At 43.2% G+C, this 19,000-nt stretch overlaps 1 protein-coding gene across 2 annotated transcripts in view; it reads left to right on the forward strand.

Moving 5' to 3' along the window:
- Window positions 1–1,107: 1,107 nt before the first annotated feature.
- Window positions 1,108–19,000, forward strand: part of XPNPEP1 (X-prolyl aminopeptidase 1) — a 57,332-nt gene continuing 39,439 nt past the window's right edge. Inside the window, exons 1-3 of one of the 2 annotated variants that reach the window (XM_077762442.1) lie at window positions 1,108–1,192; window positions 11,638–11,726; window positions 17,020–17,144. In XM_077762442.1, coding sequence (XP_077618568.1) covers window positions 1,161–1,192; window positions 11,638–11,726; window positions 17,020–17,144 — 246 coding nt within the window. In that variant the 5' untranslated portion in view covers window positions 1,108–1,160. The remainder of the gene's footprint in view (window positions 1,193–11,637; window positions 11,727–17,019; window positions 17,145–19,000) is intronic. The other variant, XM_077762443.1, reaches the window with a different exon arrangement.

The raw sequence follows: 19,000 nt of genomic DNA on the forward strand, positions 1-19,000 counted from the left end.
ATCTCTTTGTGAAGGTGCTAAGCAAAGATTTGAAGGCAAGGTGAGAGAAAGGTGAGGAAGAGAGCCTCAACGTTTGGAGGAAGAGCAAGTCCACAGGCATGAGTGTGGCCAGCTTCTTCAAGGATAGCAAGGAGGCGAGTTTAGCTGGGGCAGAGCGAGCAGGGTGAGAACAGAAGGAAGTGAGATTAGGGGCAGATCAAGCAGAGCTTTTAGCTTGAATGACATGAGGAACCATCAGAAAGTGCTAAGCAGAGTAGCAAAGTGATCTCAGACTTCAAAGGATTGAAACACTGGCTGCAGTTTTTCCAGTAGACTGTGCCGGGTGGCAGTAGGGAGGCCAGTGTAATTAATTACGCAAGTGTGTCAGACCAGGCGGGGGGCCTGTGGGATGGGATAAGTGATTTATTTTGAATACAGGCCAACAAGATTTTTTGACCGATTGGATGTAGTGTTTGAATGAAGAAGGCACGAATGGCTCCAAGATGTTGTTCTGAGCCTCTGAAAGAATGGAGTAGCCACTGACTGAGATGGTCAAGACTGATGGAGCACAGTTTTGGTGCGTTGGGCGGGAGCGTGGTTCAGATATGTTAAGTTTGAGGTGCCCGTTTGCTCTCCAAATGGAGTGGCTAGCTGGATTTTGAAGTTGCCTGAAGAAGTGATTTTGGGGGACATCTCTAAAGCCTCAGTGAGACTGCAGCGATACTATCGATACTATCGGAACTGATCTCATTTCCCCTCCTCTGCCATCCTAAAGGCGGGAACATCCCTGGAGGGTAGCTCTTCGCGCCCCAGTCCCTTTAGCCGGCAAAGCCCCCTTTTTTCTCTTTGGGAAAAGGCGAGAAAACCAACAGAAACGATGCGCCGTGGCACGGCCTCCTCCCCTTAACTCGCTGCAGGGGAAGAGGCAAAGCCTGCTGGGGTGGAAGCGCGGTCACACTTCCTGCCTCCCGCCTCCCAGACAGTACGCCGGTAGTTGCGGGCTTGTGGGCGGGACCTGAGGGTGGGCGGGGCCACGGCGCGGGCACACGCCACAGAAGGGGGCGTGGCCCCTCGGCTCGCGCTGCTGCAGCCTGTGCGCCCGCCTCGCTCCTTCCTGCTCTTCCCAGGGTGATCAGCTGGTCTGCGCTCCCCTGACGTGGGCCGGGGCACGTCACCGCCGAATGGCAGCCTCCAGAAAGGCACCGCGAGTAAGGTGAGGGACTCTGCCGGGTAGCCGGCGTCTGGGCAGGGCGTGATTCCGGGGCCCGGGCGCGCGTGTTGCACCTCGGAGGGCTGCAACGAGAGGGTTGAGAAGCGGAAGGCGGCCCACCACAGTCTGGCAAGGGCCTTGGCTTTCGGGAGACCCCTGAGCAGGAGCAGGGGGAGGGAGCCATGCAAGCCGGCAAGTTCCGTTTCGTTTCAGGAGGGCTGCGGGCACCCTCGGGCAGCCGGATCCCGGTTCCCGGATGAGCGTGTCCGCGGAGCTGCAGAGCTCTGTCGGAGGGGCGGTGGGCGCGTCCCACCTCTCTCCCCGGCCCAGCGGGAAGACCCCAGCTGTTGCAGGAAGTTGGCACCTCCAGGCACCTCAGGGTGTCCTGGGAAGTGGAAGAGCCCCTGCTCTCGCCCTCTTCCCGGGGAATATAATCCTCAAATAACAATCGTGACACCAGCAATTCGCCTTACTCATCCTCAACCTTCATGAAGATATGCAGCCGCAGGCCCATCCCCACCCAATTGGTTTCAGAGATTGTGTAAGGGTATACTTTGGCATAATCTCTAGAAAGATCCCACCAGCAACCTGCCCTGGGCTCTCTCTCCCGTTCTCAAACACATTTCAGTTTATACTCCTCCCCAAACCAGGATATACTTATTACAGCAGCTAACAAAGTGGGAGACTGAGAAACGTTCAGAGATCACGAAGGCCGGAAGCCAAATTCCCTGGCCATGCCCACGGGATCAGCCATCCTCAGACCAGTTGAGACTTGAATAAATGCACCTGGCAGCATGGCCAGGCCCGCTTGCTGAACGCAGACCATGGCTTGTACTTGTGATTGTGAGTGAATAGATCCTAAACTGACCTTGACCTGGCCTTGGCCTTGGTATGCCATGCTTGGGATGAGTAGAGAAGCAGATCTGACTTGTGGAAGGATGTAGGGCCCTGTGGCAAACCTGGTGTGGAAGGAGTTGCCAGTATGTTAAGTGCTGGAAATGAGGTTAGGTTAATGCTGAATTAGATCCTACGCATGTAAATAGCTTTGTGGACCAAGATTAGATTTGTAGAATCACAACTTTTTAGGGGCAGAAGGGTCTTTTGGCATCAGCTGTCAGAGCCTCCACACACAGAAGGCCACTGAGAGGCTGAGAAGGGCCATTTGCCCCAGGGCCCTCCCTTACTGGCAGAATTTGAGTGCTATTCAGTGTAACAGTGAGAACTTCTTGCGTTTCAGGTAAAACTGACTTAGGTAAAAAGCTGGCTTCTAGTGCAGCTGAGTCCAGGAGACCAACACTGGCATGCGACCTGTCCTCTTTTTTTTTGCATCTCTTGGCTCTGTTTTCTTAAGTTGGCATCATTCTCAGGCAGGCTTTGTCTTTATAGGAGGTATGATGGTTCTGAGCTAGCAGCCCCAGCAGAAATAGAGCCTTTCCGAATGCTTGGAGCACAAGTTCCAGATCTGATTTCCCGTAGGCTGACTTGACCTTATGTTTATCCCCAAACCAGTCGTTGTGACCATAGAGATAGATTACCCAGGCGTGGGTCCCAGAATTGGTGGGTGAGGATGAGAGTTATCCCAACTCTGTGGACTGAAAATGGACACGAGACTGTCTCAGATGGAAACCATTGTGCTTTGACCAAAAGAAGGAGGGAGGGATAGATTTTGGGTAGGAAATAACCACATTTCCCACTTCCACATCCTAAAACGTGTTTCAGTCTGCTCTTAGGTGAACTTAATAGGCATGATTGAGCATCTTTTTTTTTTTTTTTTAAGTTTATTTTATTTATCTTGAGACAGAGAGACAGTGTGCGGGGCAGGGGCAGAGAGAGGGAGAGATTCTCTAAGCAGGCTCCACACCACTAGCACAGAGCTTGACATGGGGCTCAAACCCACGAACTGTGACATCATGACCTGAGCTGAAACCAAGAGTTGGACACTTGACTGACTGAGCCACCCGGGCGCCCCATGTTGTGATTGAGGATCTTGATCCTTGTTTTGCCCCATCCTGAGTGATAATCATGCATAATTCTCATCCCGGACCCAGGTAAGCGGGTAAGCACAGCCCTGCTGGGGTTTCTTTAAAAAGAAAGATGTGCCCTTTCCATCTTATGCAAAGATCAAACAGGAAGTTCTCTGCACGCTTCTTTCCCCTTACCCACCTTGTGGCATGTCCCCATGTTGAAAAGGTATGGGTCGAAGAAGCACTGTTGGGAGTTGGGAGGCCTGGACTGTAATTCTAGACTGGCTCTGTCACCCAACTAGCTATGAGGCTTTGAGCAAGTCATTTGGTCTCTGTTTCTCAGTTCCTTTGTCTAGGGGAGGGAGTGGAGTTGGATGGTCCCTGAAGTACACTGTACCCCTAACATTTAAGGGTAGCCCTGCTTCAGCTGAGAGCCTGGGAATGTATCTGTCCAAGTAAGTGAAGGGTAGCTGGGTCTTGGATTCTGCAGACCAGGGTATGGCAGGAACAGAACAACTGTACTGTTTAGCTTCTTCATGGCCCCTTTGATCCTGATAGGAAGGTGGAGGTAGTGATGCTCAGAGAGTGAGACTGAATTCAAAATCTATGAGCTTCACCTGTCAGACCTGATTTTTTGTCTTGACTTTGCAGCTACTGAGGTGTTTGACCTGTAGCAAGTTATCTTTGTTTCTTCTCTTGTAAAAAGTGAATGAATGGAGCTACTTCTGAATAACTCCCTCCAGCCCTCTTGTCCAGTGCCCTAATTAGTCACTGGGACCAGTTAGCTTTGAATGTATAGAGAAACTGACTTCCTTGGTTCACCATCTGGTAAACGGGTACATAAAGTCAAGAGAAATCAGGTGAGACTGTCACATGGATCTCTGTCCAAGAAAAACACTTGTTTGTAAAACACTATAGCAGCTTTCTTGAGATATAATTCACGTACCATGTTAGTCACCTATTTAAAACATACCTGGGTGGCTCAGTTTGTTAAGCGTCCAGCTTCCGCTCAGGTCATAATCTTGCAGTTCGTGAGTTCAAGCTCTGCATCAGACTCTCTGGCTGACAGCACAGAGCCTGCTTCAGGTTCTGTGCCTCCCTCTCTCTCTTTGTCTCTCCCCCCCCCCCCCGCCCTCCTCCCCCCGCTCGCTCTGTCTATTTGTCTCTCTCAAAGATAAAATAAAACACTAAAATAAAATATGCATTTCAGTGATTTTTAGAATATTCTTAGAGTTGTACACCAACACTGCAGTTTTAGAACATCTTTATCCCGCTGCCGGAAGAAACCCTATACACATGGGCAGGTGCTCCCCATTTCTTCCAACTTCACCCCACCTGTAGGCAATTGCCTGTCTACTTTCTGTCTCTATGGTAATTTGCCTGTTCCTGGACATTGCATACAGAATCATACAACATATGGTCTTCCTTGACCGGTTTTTTTTTACTTAGCATAAAATATTTTCAGAGTTTACTATGCTGTAGCAAGTTATCAGTATTTGATTCCTTTTTATTGCCAAATAATATTCCATTGTATGGATAGATCAGGTATTTATCCTTTAATCAGTTGATGGACATTTGGGTTGTTTCTACTTTGTGGATATCATGAACATGCTGCTATGAAGGTTCATATACAAGTTTTTATGTGGGCTTATGTTTTTAATATTTCATACCTAGGAGTGGAATTGCTGGGTCATAGGATAATTATTATTATTATTTTTTACTAAATGTTTATTTTTTTGAGAGAGAGAGAGAGAGAGAGCGCGTGAGAGCGCGCATATGTATGTGAGTGGAGGAGAGGCAGAGAAAGAGGGAAAGAGGATCCCAAACAGGTAATGTGCTGTCAGTGCAGAGCCCGATGTGAGGGCTTGATCCCAGGAACCATGAGATCATGAGCTGAGCTGAGGTCAAGAGTCATACCTTCAACTGACTGAGTCACCTAGGTGCCCCGTTATAGGATAATTCTGTATTTAACCTTTTGAGGAATGCTGGACTGTTTTCCAAACTCACTACACCATTTTATATTCCCACCAACAGTATGAGGGTTCAATTTTTCCGCATCCTTTCCTACACTTGTTATTTCTGTTCTTTTTTTTTTTTTAATGTTTTTTATTTATTTCTGAGAGAGATACAACGTGAGCAGGGGAGTGTCAGAGAGAGAGGGAGACACAGAATCTGAAACCAGCTCCAGGCTCTGAGCTAGCTGTCAGCACAGAGCCTGACGTGGGGCTCGAACCCACGAACCGTGAGATCATGACCTGAGCTGAAGTTGGATGCTTAACTGACTGAGCCACCCAAGCATCCCATTGTCTGTTCTTTTTGATTATAACCTTCCTAGTGGATGTGAAATTATATCTCATTGTGATTTTCATTTGCATTTCTCTAACGGATAAAGATACTGAAAATCTTTTCATGTGCTCATTTGCTCTTTGTATATCTTCTTAGGAAAAATGTGTGTTTGGAAATGACTATTCACATGCCCTTGACCATTTTAAAATTGGGTTGTCATGGGCGCCAGGTGGCTCAATTGGATCAGCATCCGACTCTTGATTTCAGCTCCGGTTGTGAGATCCAGCCCTACATTGGGCTCTGCGATAGACATGAAGTCTGCTTGGGATTCTCTCCCTCTCTCTCTGCTCCATTCATGTGCATTCTCTTTCTCTTCTCTCTCAAAAAAAAAAAAAAAATTGAGTTGTCTTTTATTATTGAGTTGCAATAGTTCTTTTATTTTTAAAATAAAAAATTTTATTTAATTTATTATTAGTATTATTTTTAGAGAGAGAGAGTGTGAGTCGGGGAGAGATACAGAGAGCGAGAGAGAGAAACTCTTAAATAGACTCCATGCTCAGTGTGGAGCCGGACATGGGTCCGGATCCCATTCATTACCTGAGCAGAAATCATGAGTTGGGTGTTCAGCCAACTGAGGCACCCAGGTGTTTCGCAATACTTCTTTATATACTCTGGATATTAGACTCATCAAATACGAGTTGCAAACATTTTCTCTCATTTTATCAGTTGTCTTTGTACTTTCTCTCTTTCTCTTTCTTTCTTCTTCTTCTTTTTTTTTTTTTTCCTACCATTTTATTTTAAATGGTCTTCACACCCATTGTGGGGCTCAACTCATGACCCTGAGGTCAAGAGTCTCCTGCTTTATCAGCTGAGCCAGCCAGGTGCCGCATTTTTTTGCTTTCTTGATGGTATCCTCTGAAGTAAAAAAGTCATTAATAAAGTCCAGTGTATCTGTTTTCTTTGGTTGCTTATACTTTTGATGTCATATCTAAGAAATCATTGCCTTATCCAAGGTCAGGCAGATTTGTGCCTATGTATTCTTCCAAGAAACATTTATGTCTATGATCCATTTTGAGTTAATTTTTATTTTTGGTGTGAGGGTGGAGGTTCAGTTTCATTCTTTTGCATGTGGATTGCCAGTTGTCCTAATATTATTTGCTGAAGAGACTCTTTTTTTCTCCATTGAATAGTTTTGGCGCTGTTGTCAAAAATTGGGTATAAGTGTGAGAGTTTATTTCTGAGCTAATTCTGTTTCATTGGTCTTTATGCCAGTACCTTTTGCTAATACCACACTGTCTTGATTACTGTAGTTTTATTAGTTTTGAAATCAACGTTGTTTTTCTAGATTGATGTGGCTATTCTGGATTCCTTGCATTTCCATATAAATTATAGGATTTGCTTGTCAATTTTTGCGTATACTAGCTAGCTGCAATTTGATAGGGATTGCCTCTAGATTATTTTGGGGGAGTATTGCCATTTTAACAGTACTGAGCCTTCAACTCGTGAAATAGATTGTCTTTCCATTGATTTAGGTCTATTTTAATTTCTTTTACAGTGTTTTGTAGTTTTCAGAGTATAAGCTTTGCATCTATTTTGTTAAATATATTCTTAGGTATTTATTCTTTTGAGCTGTTGTAAATGAATTTTTCTTAATTTCATTTTTGGATTGTTCATTTACAAGTATATAGAAATTCAGCTAATTACTATATATTGATTTTGTATCCTGTAGTCTTGATGAGCTTCTTTGTTCTAATTTTTTTGTGTAGATTCTTTAAGATTTTTTATATTGAAGATAATGCCATTTGCAAGTAGAGGTAATTTTACTTCTTTTTAAAATTTTTTTTAAATTCTTAAAAAAGTTTTTTTTTGGTTTTATTTAATTTTGAGAAAGAGAGAGACAGAGCACGAGTGGAGGTGGGGCAGAGAGAGAGAGGGCAACACAGAATCTGAAACAGGCTCCAGACTCTGAGCTGTCAGCACAGAAACCAATGCGGGGCTCGAACCCATGAACTGTTAGATCATGACCTGAGCTGAAGTCGGATGCTGAACTGACTGAGCCACCCAGGCACCCCAAATTTCTTTTATTCTTTATTATATTTTTGAAAGATAGAGTGCGAGCAGGGAAGGAACAGAGAGAGAGGGAGATACAGAATCTGAAGCAGGCTCCAGGCTCTGAGCTGTCAGCACAGAGCCCGATGTGGGGCTTGAACTCACAAACCGCAAGATCAGATCATGACCTGAGCCGAAGTCAGACGCTTAACCAACTGAGCCACCCAGGCGCCCCAATTTTACTTCTTTTCTAATTTAGATGCCTTGTATTTCAGTGTTTGCCTAATTGCCCTGAATAGAATCACCAGTATAGTGTTGACTTAAGTAGCAAGATTGGACAGCTTTGTCTTGATCTTAGGCAGAAAGCATTCAGCCTTTTAACATTAAAGACGATGTTAGCTGTTGGGGCCCCTGGGTAGCTCAGTTGCTTAAGTGTCTGACTTCGGCTCAAATCATGATCTTGCAGCTCTTGAGTTCCAGCTCCCCGTCGGGCTCTGTGCTGACAGCTCAGTGCCTGGCACCTGCTTTGGATTCTGTGTCTCCCTCTCTCTCTGCCACTCCCCTGCTTGTACTCTCTCTCTCTTTCTCAAAAAGAAATAAACATTAAAAAAAGATTATGTTAGATGTGGATTTTTGTAATATTCTTGATCAGGTTGAGGAATTTCTCTTCTAGTTTACCGAGTACTTTTATCATGAAAAGGTGTTGGATTTTGTCAGAATGCTTTTTCTGTGTCTATTGATGTGATCATGCAGCTTTCATTCTTTATTCTATTGATATTGTGTATTACATTAATTTTTGTATGTTGAACCAAACTTGCATTCATGGGATAAATCCCACTTGGTGGTGGTATATGATCATTTTTATATGTTAATGTATTTGGTTTTGCTGAAGATATTTGCACTTAGATTTATAAGAAATATTGACATGTCTTTTTTAATGAAAGAATGTGTGATTCACAATACAGAACATCTCATTCTGTCCAACAAAATTAAAGTAGCAGCCATCAGAGAGTAGGCCTGGAATGGTTGGTGAAAATGTCTGGTCTTCTGGTTCTGGCTGTGTAGTGGATTGAGCTAATGTGGGCTCCTCTTCCTCTACTAATACATAAAAATGTGGTAAAATTGTAACAAAATTACCTTTAAGTTTATAGCTGAATAAAACCCAAATCCTTTGTATGACCCACAGCAGGCTCCTTGTTGCCTCTCTGATCTTGTCTCCTAACCATTTACCTCCCCACCTGCCAGCACACTACCCTGGCCTTCTTGCTTTCTCTGATGTATACCAGGCATACTCCTGCCTTAGGGCCTTTGCACTTACTAGTCCCCTTTTCTAGAATGTTCTTAGTCATTCACATGGCTTGATCCCTTACTTTTTTTAGGACTCTGCTAAAATGTCATCTGTTAGCGAAGAGATCTTGCCTAGCAACCCCATGTAAAATAACTCTTTCCCTTTACCTCTCTGACACTCTTCCCCTTGCCCTGTTTTACTTTTCTTTACAGAACACATACTCCCTGACAAACTGTGTTCTTGTTTTGTGTCTGTTGCCTCTCCTCCTGGATCCTTTTCTTTCAGCATCGTCGAGTCCCTATCCCCATTGCCACGTAAACTTCCTGAGGTCAGAGATGTTGTCTGTTTTGTTCATTGTTGTGTCTAGAGTAGGGCCTCAATTATAGAAGAGTCTTGAAAGAAAGAGAAATCCTCAGGTGCCAGAAATTTAGGGGAACTTAAAGCTTTAATGGTATCTGGTAAGCTGAGCCTGGGAAGGTTATCAGACTCTATAGGCCTTCATACTTGGGGTCCAGAGCATCAGACTTTCCCTATACGGGGATAGGAGACTTGTGTGTAAATCTCCTAGCTAAGAAATTAAAGTGGAAATTAGTCTCATAAGCAAAGAGCAGTGACAGTAGTGCTGGTACAACCAGGACATGTCTAATTTTCACAGATAAAATAGTTTCTACTGGAGATAGGCTCTTAATAAAAGATGACAAAACACACAAGGAATAACTTACTAAGAGGAAGCCAGCAGACCCAGAAAACTTGAAGTTTACTATCCCAAGACCTTCTTTTTTTATTTAATTTTTAGTTTTTTTAAATTTACATCCAAGTTAGTTAACATATAGTGTAATAATGATTTTAGGCATAGAATTTAGTGATTCATCACTTACATACAACACCCAGTGCTCATCCCAACAAATGTCCTCCTTAATACCCCTCACACATTTAAGCCCATCTGCCCACCCAAGACCCCTCCAGCAACCCTCAATTTGTTTTTTATATTTAAGAGTCTCTTATGGTTTATCTCCCTCCCTGTTTTTTAATATTTTTGCTTCCATTCCTTTATGTTGATTTGTTTTAAATGTATCTTAAATTTCACATATGAGAAGTCATATATTTGCTTTCTCTGACTAATTTCACTTAGCATAATATACTCTAGTTCCATCTGTGTTGTTGCAAATGGCAAGAATTCTTTTTGATAGCTGAGTAATACCTCATTGTGTGTGTGTGTGTGTGTGTATATATATATACATAAAAATATATACATAAATATATATATATATATATATATATATATATATACATACACCACATCTTTATCCATTCCTCTGTCAGTGGACATTTGGGCTCTTTCTGTACTTGGGCAATAAACATTGGGGCTCATGTGCCCCTTTGAAACAGCACTCTGTATCCTTTGGGTAAATACCTAGTAGTGCAATTGCTGGGTCATAGGGTAGTTCTATTTTTAACTTCTTGAGGAACCTCCATGCTGTTTTCCAGAGTGGCTGCACCAGTTTGCATTCCCACCAGCAGTGCAAAAGAGATCGTCTTTCTCTGCATCCTCGCCAAACATCTGTTGTTGCCTGAGTTGTTAATTTTAGCCATTCTGACAGGTGTGAGGTGGCATCTCATTGTTGGTTTGATTTGTATTTCCCTGATGATAAGTGATGTTGAGCATTTTTTCATGTATCTGTTTGCCATCTGGATGTCTTTGGAGAAGTGTCTATTCATGTCTTTTGCCCATTTCCTCACTGCATTATTTGTTTTTCGGGTGTTGAGTTTGATAAGTTCTTTATAGATTTTGGATACTAATCCTTTAATCTGACATGTCATTTGCAAATACCTTCTCCCATTCCGTCAGTTGCCTTTTAGTTTTACTGATTATTTCCTTTGCTGTGCAGAAAGAGGCTTTTTATCTTTATGAAGTCCCAATAGTTCATTTTTGCTTTTGTTTCCCTTGCCTCCGGAGATGTGTTGAGTAAGAGGTAAGTTGCTGCAGCTGAGGTCAAAAAGGTTTTTGCCTGCTTTCTCTAAGATTTTGATGGCCTCCTGTCTTATGTTTTGGTCTTACATCCATTTTGAGTTTGTTTTTGTGTATGGTGTAAGAAAGTGGTCCAGGTTCCTTCTTCTGCATGTCATTGTCCAGTTTTCCCAACACCATTTGCTGAAGAGACTTTTATTCCATTGATATTCTTTTCTGCTTTGTCAAAGATTAGTTGCCCCCAAGACCTTCTAATGGAAAGTCTGAAGTGAATTATAAAATAAGGGCCCCAAATAATTGAAGTTAGGAGAAGGAATAGAAACCACAGTGAAAGAATGGGACACCATGAAGTAAGAGCAGGCAAATTAAAAAAAAAGAAAACCAGGAGTGCCTGGGTGGCTTGGTCATTGAGTGTCCGACTCTTGATTTTGACTCAGGTCATGATCCCAGGGTCTTGGGCTTGGGCTCCATGGTGGCATGGAGCCTGCTTTAAGATAAATTCTCTTTCTTTCATTCTGTTCTCTGGTCTCTCTCTCTATATATTAAAAAAAAAAAAAAAAAAAAAAGAACCAAATAGAATTTGTACACGTGAAAATTATAGTCATTGCAAATAAAATATTTTTAGACTAGTTAGGAGGAATAACTTAATTGTACTACTAGGTATAGCTGAAGAGAATTCATGAATTAGGAGGTTAGATCTGAGAAGGTTTGCCTGCCATGGTGCTGTTTTAGCTTCAAGTTTTATCTGAAACTTATTTCGTTTCGATGCCAGGGTGAGAGTCCTTCTGACTCACGAAGGAAAATTGCTAAGTCAAGTAGATATCCTCTCTAAACAAGCCTTGCCACGTTTCCTATGATCAAAGTGCAATATCCTGTTCTTTCTCTTCTTAAGGGCAAATCACCAGGATTTTCAGCTGAAAAACTTAAGAATAATTGAGCCTAACGAGGTGACACACTCTGGTGACCCAGGCACGGAAACAGGTAATAATTTTGCCTATTAATTAGATGGAACATCTCAAAAGAATTTTAGGTCCCCATACTGTAACCCAAGTAGAAGAGAAGAGAGTTAAAGGATTAATAATTGCTCATGGTTGGGACTTAGGGGACAGATACAGATGTGGAAATTAAACCCCATTTTGTCTTCTGGCTTCTGGGTAGTTGCTTACCATTTCTCTATATACTTACCACTGTTTTTAGGTAACACATGAGAAAATTTTAGTTTTCATATTTCCTATTTCTGGGGATTGGGTGGTGGTGGAGGAGGAGATAGGTTATTTTTGAAAATGGCCTCTTTTGGTTTTTCCCCTCTCTAATGTGAGCTTTCATTGACTGCCTTGGAGAGTGGCTTCCAGTTTTTGTCATAAGATTATGAAATGAGAAAAGTTTGTAGTACAGTGCTCTGCTGTATAAGTTGAATGTAATTTCAGGAAAATCTTTTTGGGAGAAATTTCTGGAACCATACTGTTTTCCCAGAACTGGCTGGTTGTATTGTTGGGTTGCCAGAATCCTGAATTCTGAAAAGTGGTATATTAGTATATTTCTATCCCTTGAAAGCTAGTGCTTTTCTGAGGACCACCCAGGAGAACTACAGCATTTCCTTTTAGTTGACTGAAAAAAATTGATCACCTGGAGCACATAAGCTGTGTCTGATCTCTCCCTGGAAGAGCAATGCTACAGTTTCATGAAGTCAGGTCCCTTTTCTTTAAAAATAGAGATAAATGTATGCAACACATTTTGTAAAAGGTGAAAGATTTCTAGGATCTGAAGAGAAACCAGAGTATATATTTTGGGTCATATTAGGAAGGAGGAGAGGAAGAAGGAAGAAGGAATGAGAAAAAGTAAGTAAAGGGAAAAAGTGAACGAATGATCACATTTAGAGTTTAAAGAGAACTTCTCTTTATTAGGTATGAAGAAATAGAGATTCAGGGGACATCAGTTGTCTGAGGTTGCTATCCCAGCTGGAAACTAGAACCCACTTGTTTGATTCCATTGGTCTTAGAATACTTTTAAGAGAGCCTCTATTACGTTCCCTAGATAATATGTTATAATAGAGCATACTTGGGAATTGGATAGATATTGGGTCTTGGTGCTTGGTGATCCAGTTGACTGGGGCAAGTATTTACCTCCTATTCCTTGATACAATGAGAATAGTGAAATCTCCCTTGGAGGGTTATTGTGAGAACTAACCACTAATGTGTGTAAAGCCCTTGGTCCTCACCCAGCAGTGAGACAGAGAAGGAACCACTGCCTCTAAAGCTCTTGATGCTGGAAGAGCAGCCTGGCATTTATGCATGTGCTAAGATGCTGAAATTGGAGTAAACCAGCCCCTTCTATTCTTATAACAAGGCGTGGAGGAAACCCAGCTGGTGCTTCAGATCCAGACTCAAATAATATTTCCTGAGCTTTTATAAAGTAACTAGATGCTCTACATGGTGGTCTAACACATGATGTCAAGTTAGATTCCCCTAGCCACCCAGTGAGGTAAATATGGTGTGCTTTTCATGTACTTCTAAGCAGTGAAAAGTTTTGTTTATGATAAAGGCTGAAGGTTTAGGGACTTATTTCTGAAAGCAGGCCCACATGTACAAGAGACTTTTAAATGAGTCATTCTCTTTAAAGCATGATTTAAAAATACCTGGCAGCGTATGGGCTAATGTTACATCATGGACTAGGCTTGTTGCTCTTGGCTTCTTTCTTCCTGTACGCCCTGATTAACTCTTGGCTGCTTCTAGATTTCTAAAAGTAATGGAATGTGGAGTGAGCAGGTGCTGTCATATGACATCTTCTAAGATCCTAGCTTTCTTCTTTCAAGGAAAGTTCTTTGCTGTTGGTTATTGTAAGTCTGACTGATAAAAGATCATGACACAAAGTTGTGACCTTGACTCAGCCATCTTTGAGAAAGCATATGTGTGTGCTAGGTGGTGGGCTAGGTACATGGATTCAGGAATGAGGATGACATGGTCCCTATCTTAAGGAGAAGCAATATCTACCCCTGTTGCACTATTTATCACATTGCTTTCATAGTTAATTGTGTATTTCACTCTATTAATCCTACATATAGAGTTACCTATCTAATCCTCACAAAAATCACCTGGCGAGGGTAACCAGCCGTGACTCTCATCTCCTCCATCGTGGCTGCTTTTTCAACCGCTGCCGCCTCTGTGGCTGGGTCTTGTAATTGCACCAGCTTCGTCCCCTCCTTAGCCAGCTGCACACCCATTCAGTCGCTTACAAGGCCTGTTGTGCCTGTGGCCACAGCTGCTCCAGCCATCCTTGTGCATGGAAGCTGTTTTCAGTGCCCCCGCCAATTGCTTTAGCCATTGCCCGTCACTGTCTTCTTCACCTTTACCGTGGCTGCTGCCGCCGCTTACCACGTCCTAACCGTGGGTTGCGGTGTTGGGATTTCTTTCTTTGTGTCTGATACGGGTGACAGAGAAGTGGCTGCATCTGACCAAGGACACCAACCAAATGTGAAGGAAGAGGAGGAGGGAGCCCGGAAGGTGGTGATGGCAGGTGGCATTGTGTAGGGAAGTGTGGCATGGCACCATAGTAGAGTAAGGCATGCAGTGCTGATGTTTCTGAGGAGGCCAGTCAAGAGAGAGAAGGTGAGGATGAGGCGGGAGATGGTGATGAAAGTCAGAATCTGGTGGTGAGGAGGGGCGCCTGGGTGGCTTAGTCGGTGAAGCGTCCGACTTTTGCTTAGGTCATGATCTCGCGGTTCGTGGGTTCGGGCCCCGNGTTACGGTGTCCCTGAAGCAGAGGACGTCCTTGACCAGTTCCATTTTGCCTTTGATGATTTTCAGTTTGTAACTGAGAATTTTGTGTTTGCTGTTCGTTCTGTTGACTTTATTGATGAAGTCAGTGGCTGATAAGGTCACTTTTTTCAAGTTTTTACTTAAATTCCAGTTAGGTAACATACAGCACGATATTAGTTTCAGGTGTACAGTTTAGTGATTCAGCACTTACTTACAATACCCAGTGTTCATCATGACTCTCCCCTTCATCCCCATCACCTATTTACTATGATCCCACCCGACCTTCCCCCAGCCTCCCCTCTGGTCACCATCAGTTTTTTCTGTATAGTTAAGAGTCTGTTTCTTGGTATTCCTCTCTTTCCCACCACCCCCCGTGTACATTTGTTTTGTTTCTTAAATTCTACACATGAGTGAAATCATATGGTTTTTGTCTTTCTCTGACTGACTTATTTCACTTAGCATAATGCTGTCTGGCTCCATTGATGGAGAATCTTGGTTGTGGGGGAGGCTATGTGTATGTTGGAAAAGGGAGGTATATGGGAACTCTCTGTATTTTCTGCTCACTTTTCCTGTGAATCTGTAACTGCTCTAAAAAAGTAAAATCTATTTAAAAACTGAGCTGGAAAAACTCATTATTCTACTTGAATTCTAATAGTACAGTTTTGTGCCAGTGTATGGGATGTGGAAAAATATGTATGGTCCCTGTTTTATAATTGGCTTTTTGTGAAGTTGTTTTGTTATATGCCCACGGGATTAATAACTATGATATAGTCATTATCTACTCATGTATCTGTAGTTATCATATGTGTGAGTTATCAGAACTGTTCGCTGATGTCAGTATTTTTTGAGTAAAGGTTTTTTTTTTTTTTTTTTTTTAAACCAGGTAAGGAGATTTGAAAGTTTGCATTATCTGTCCTTTATCACATAGAAATAGTCTCTTGTACTAACCAGGAGGCAAGAATACACTTTGATTTGAGTGTTACTTTGGATAATTTCTTTGGACTTGAGTAATTCTTTTGATAATTTTGTTACTACAAATTAGTAAGAGTATAAGAATTTCTAGTAAGACTACATTTAACATTTTCTTTTAAAAATGATTTTCATATTTCTGTTTCAATTTTGTATTTTCTTGAGCTGGTGACTCCAGCTCTAGTTTATTGGGATAGACTCTTGGGGACCCCTGGGACTTTTTCAGGGCTCATTTGGGAGACCCTGGGTCTACTCTGCTCCCACCATATTTTAGAGAGGCAAACACAGACCACTGAGTCCTCAGTGCCCTTCTCCCTGAGGTTACACACCCAGCTGATAGTAGGTATTCAGCAGATCATGTGACTTAGGCTTTTAACTTGTAGTGGACTGATCTCCTAATCTGTGGTTGGCTATTTAACAAAAATATTGTAATATGATATTTTAAGTTTTATTTATTTTGAGAGAGAGACAGCATGAGTCGGGTAGGGGCAGAGAGAGAGGGAGACAGAATTCCAAGGAGGCTCAGTGCAGAGCCTGATGCTCAGGACTCCATCTCACGAACCGCAAGATCACGACCTAAGCTGAGATCAAGCGTTGGATGCTTAACGGACTGAGCCCCTAAACCAGGTGCCCCTAAACCATACTTCTTTTAATACAGTCAAACTTAAGCAGTTCAAAGGTAACCACTAATTAACACTTAAGTGACTGGCCTTTTAGAAACTTCTCTCTGAATATACACGTACAGATTTTCAAATAAGAATAATCTGGGGGCACCTGGGTGGCTTAGTCGGTTAAGCGTCCGACTTTCGCTTAGGTCATGATCTCGCGGTTCGTGGGTTCGAGCCCCGCGTCGGGCTCTGTGCTGACTGCCAGCTCAGAGCCTGGAGCCTGTTTCAGTCTGTGACTCCCTCTCTCTCTGACCCTCCCCTGCTCACGCTCTCTCTCTCTCTCTCTCCTAGAAATAAATAAAACATTAAAAAATAAATAAATAAATAACTTAAAAAAAAAAAGAATAATCTGTACATCTTCTTTTGTAATTTGTTTTTAGTCAACCACCAGTGTTTTTGGTGTCTCTGACAGTTAAATATAGGTGTGTAATTTTTTCTTTTGGTCTGTGTAACTTTTAATGATTTTGTAGTGTCCCTATTTTATGTATTATGGTTCATTTACCCAATTATTTATTTTCTTCTACTTTTTTTTTTTTTTTTTACTGTCAACAAAGATAAACCGGTATCTTTGTGTATCTGTTTATCTCTTTAGAATATAGTCCTGGAAATGAAAGAGGTAACTGATCAATTTGGAAATGAGTATTAGTAGCTCAGCTTTTCTTGCCGCAGATGGCTATTGGGAAGTGGTGTTTAAGAACTGTAAACTGTAAAGTTTCTGGCATNGGATCTCTGGTGTTGGGGTGGGGTGGGGGTGTGTGTGGTCAGTTTGAGAATGCAGCTGGGGTGGGGCAGCTAGCGGGTGCATTGCTGAGGCTGCCTTTGAACGAGTACTGAGTTGCCCAGGGCAGGCTGGTTTTGGAACACACTCTCCTGTTGTTGCAGACGGCAGAATGGCTCCGAAAGCAACGTCAGAGCTGCTTCGGCAGCTGCGACAAGCCATGAGGAACACAGAGTATGTGACAGAGCCAATCCAGGCCTACATCATCCCGTCGGGGGACGCCCACCAGGTACTGAGTGGAGATGGGCTGGTGCTGGATCTCATCAGCCTGTCCTCTGTTGTCATTCTTTCCCTCCATCGCCCCCAGTGTGTTTGTAGGTTTCTAGTTGTCAGTCCACAGCTGAGTGTGTCCTCCGGGGCTTGGCACCAGGGACCTGTGTCTAGTAGGGTCTCACTGAATGCTTGTAGATTGGCCCAGACTTCCTTATTTCCAGGGGATATAGCCAGCTTTTAATAACTTGTGGAAGCATTAACGGACAAATGAAGGGACAGAGATCTGGACCTTTCTGTTGCTGACACACTTAACCTCATCTCCTCTGCTGCACCTTATCCTTAGCAGAATTGTCTGTTCCTGTCTCCCTTCTCCCCGTGAAGACTGTCCCGTCCCTCTGACATGGCCAGAAGAGCAGCCAGAAAGTTGTCACGGATTCTCCCCTAGCAGGTTTTAGGGATAGTTCCAAATAACACCCTCTTTCCCCCTGCAACTGCTGCCTTTGATGGAAGTTGCTCAGTAGTGCCCTTTACCTCTGAGAACACTAGTGACCTAAATATGGGAGAGTTGGGTTTGGAGAGGTGGCGATTGCATGTGATGGGGCTGAAGGGCAGAGGGTGAAAGCATTCTAGTATCTACTCCTTTAGGTCATTCAGCCAGCAAGTGTTGGAATGCCTATTCCATGGTCATGGTACTGCAGGATTACAGAGATGAATTTAAAAAAAAAAATTAAATATTTATTTATTTTTGAGAGACAGAGACAGAACATGAATGGGGAGGGGCAGAGAGAGAGGGAGACACGAAATCCGTAGCAGGCTCCAGGCTCCGAGCTGTCAGCACAGAGCTCGACGCAGGGCTCAAACTCGTGAACTGCGAGATCATGACCTGAGCTGAAGTCAGATGCTCAACTGACCGAGCCGCCCAGGCGCCCCTACAGAGATGAATTTAAGATTGAATTCTGCCCTTACTATGTTGATGGTTTAGTAGAGGGATGAGACAATATACAAAGTACTGTTCTCCCATGGAATCATCTATACATACCTGTCTTTATAGCCTTTGCTTATGTGTGAGGCACTGCCTTAGGTGTGGTATGTGACACAAAGATGACAATGGTAATGCTCCCAAGAACATACAGTTGAGTACTGGAGTAAAGATATGTATACCTGCATCTGTGTTACAAGGTGGAATGTGGCAATGCCATCAAGAAAATCTGGACAGAGCGCTATACAGGTTTGTGGGTGAGGGGAAGATGACCGAGGGCTTCACGAGCAGGGGAGGCATTTGCACTGGATGTGGAAGGTTGGGTAGAGTTGGATAAACAGAGGAAGGACGGACAGGATTCTAGGCAGGCAGATTAGTGGGGACAAAGGCTGAGGAGCTGAGCAGGGAAGGTTGGAGTGCTTTTCTGAAACAACATGGCAGGTTCCCCTGCACAAGCCCAGGGAGGTAATGAGCAAAAGTGGGAGGTACAGCTGGTGTTCTCTGAGGTGGTAACAGAAACCGTCCTGAGGTCCTTTGAGCAATAAAAGGCTTTATAAGGGTTTAGGGGCAGGGCCACTGCAACAGCAGAACTCTAGGTTGTGATTGGTAGGCTCTGGATTTGTGCAATGTCAGCGCCTCAGGTGGAGTGGCTCATGGAACCCAAGGGCACAAATGCAGCTGGCCAGGAACACCTGAGGTGGGAAGGGTTTCAGTTCTTGCCATAGTTCAGTTTCTCCCTTTCTTAGGGAACATGGTAGACAGTAAACCGGGCCAGCCAACGTTCCTACATTTGTGTCTTTTGATCTTTTACTTTTAAGATAACAGATTGAGCCAGAACCTTAATCCCAAGTCCAGAGTCCTGGGTGAGAACTTGATTAGCATAGTAGTTTGGT

The sequence above is a fragment of the Crocuta crocuta genome, unplaced genomic scaffold (genome assembly GCF_008692635.1).
Source record: "Crocuta crocuta isolate KB4526 unplaced genomic scaffold, BGI_CrCroc_1.0 scaffold328, whole genome shotgun sequence".
NCBI lineage: Eukaryota > Metazoa > Chordata > Mammalia > Carnivora > Hyaenidae > Crocuta > Crocuta crocuta.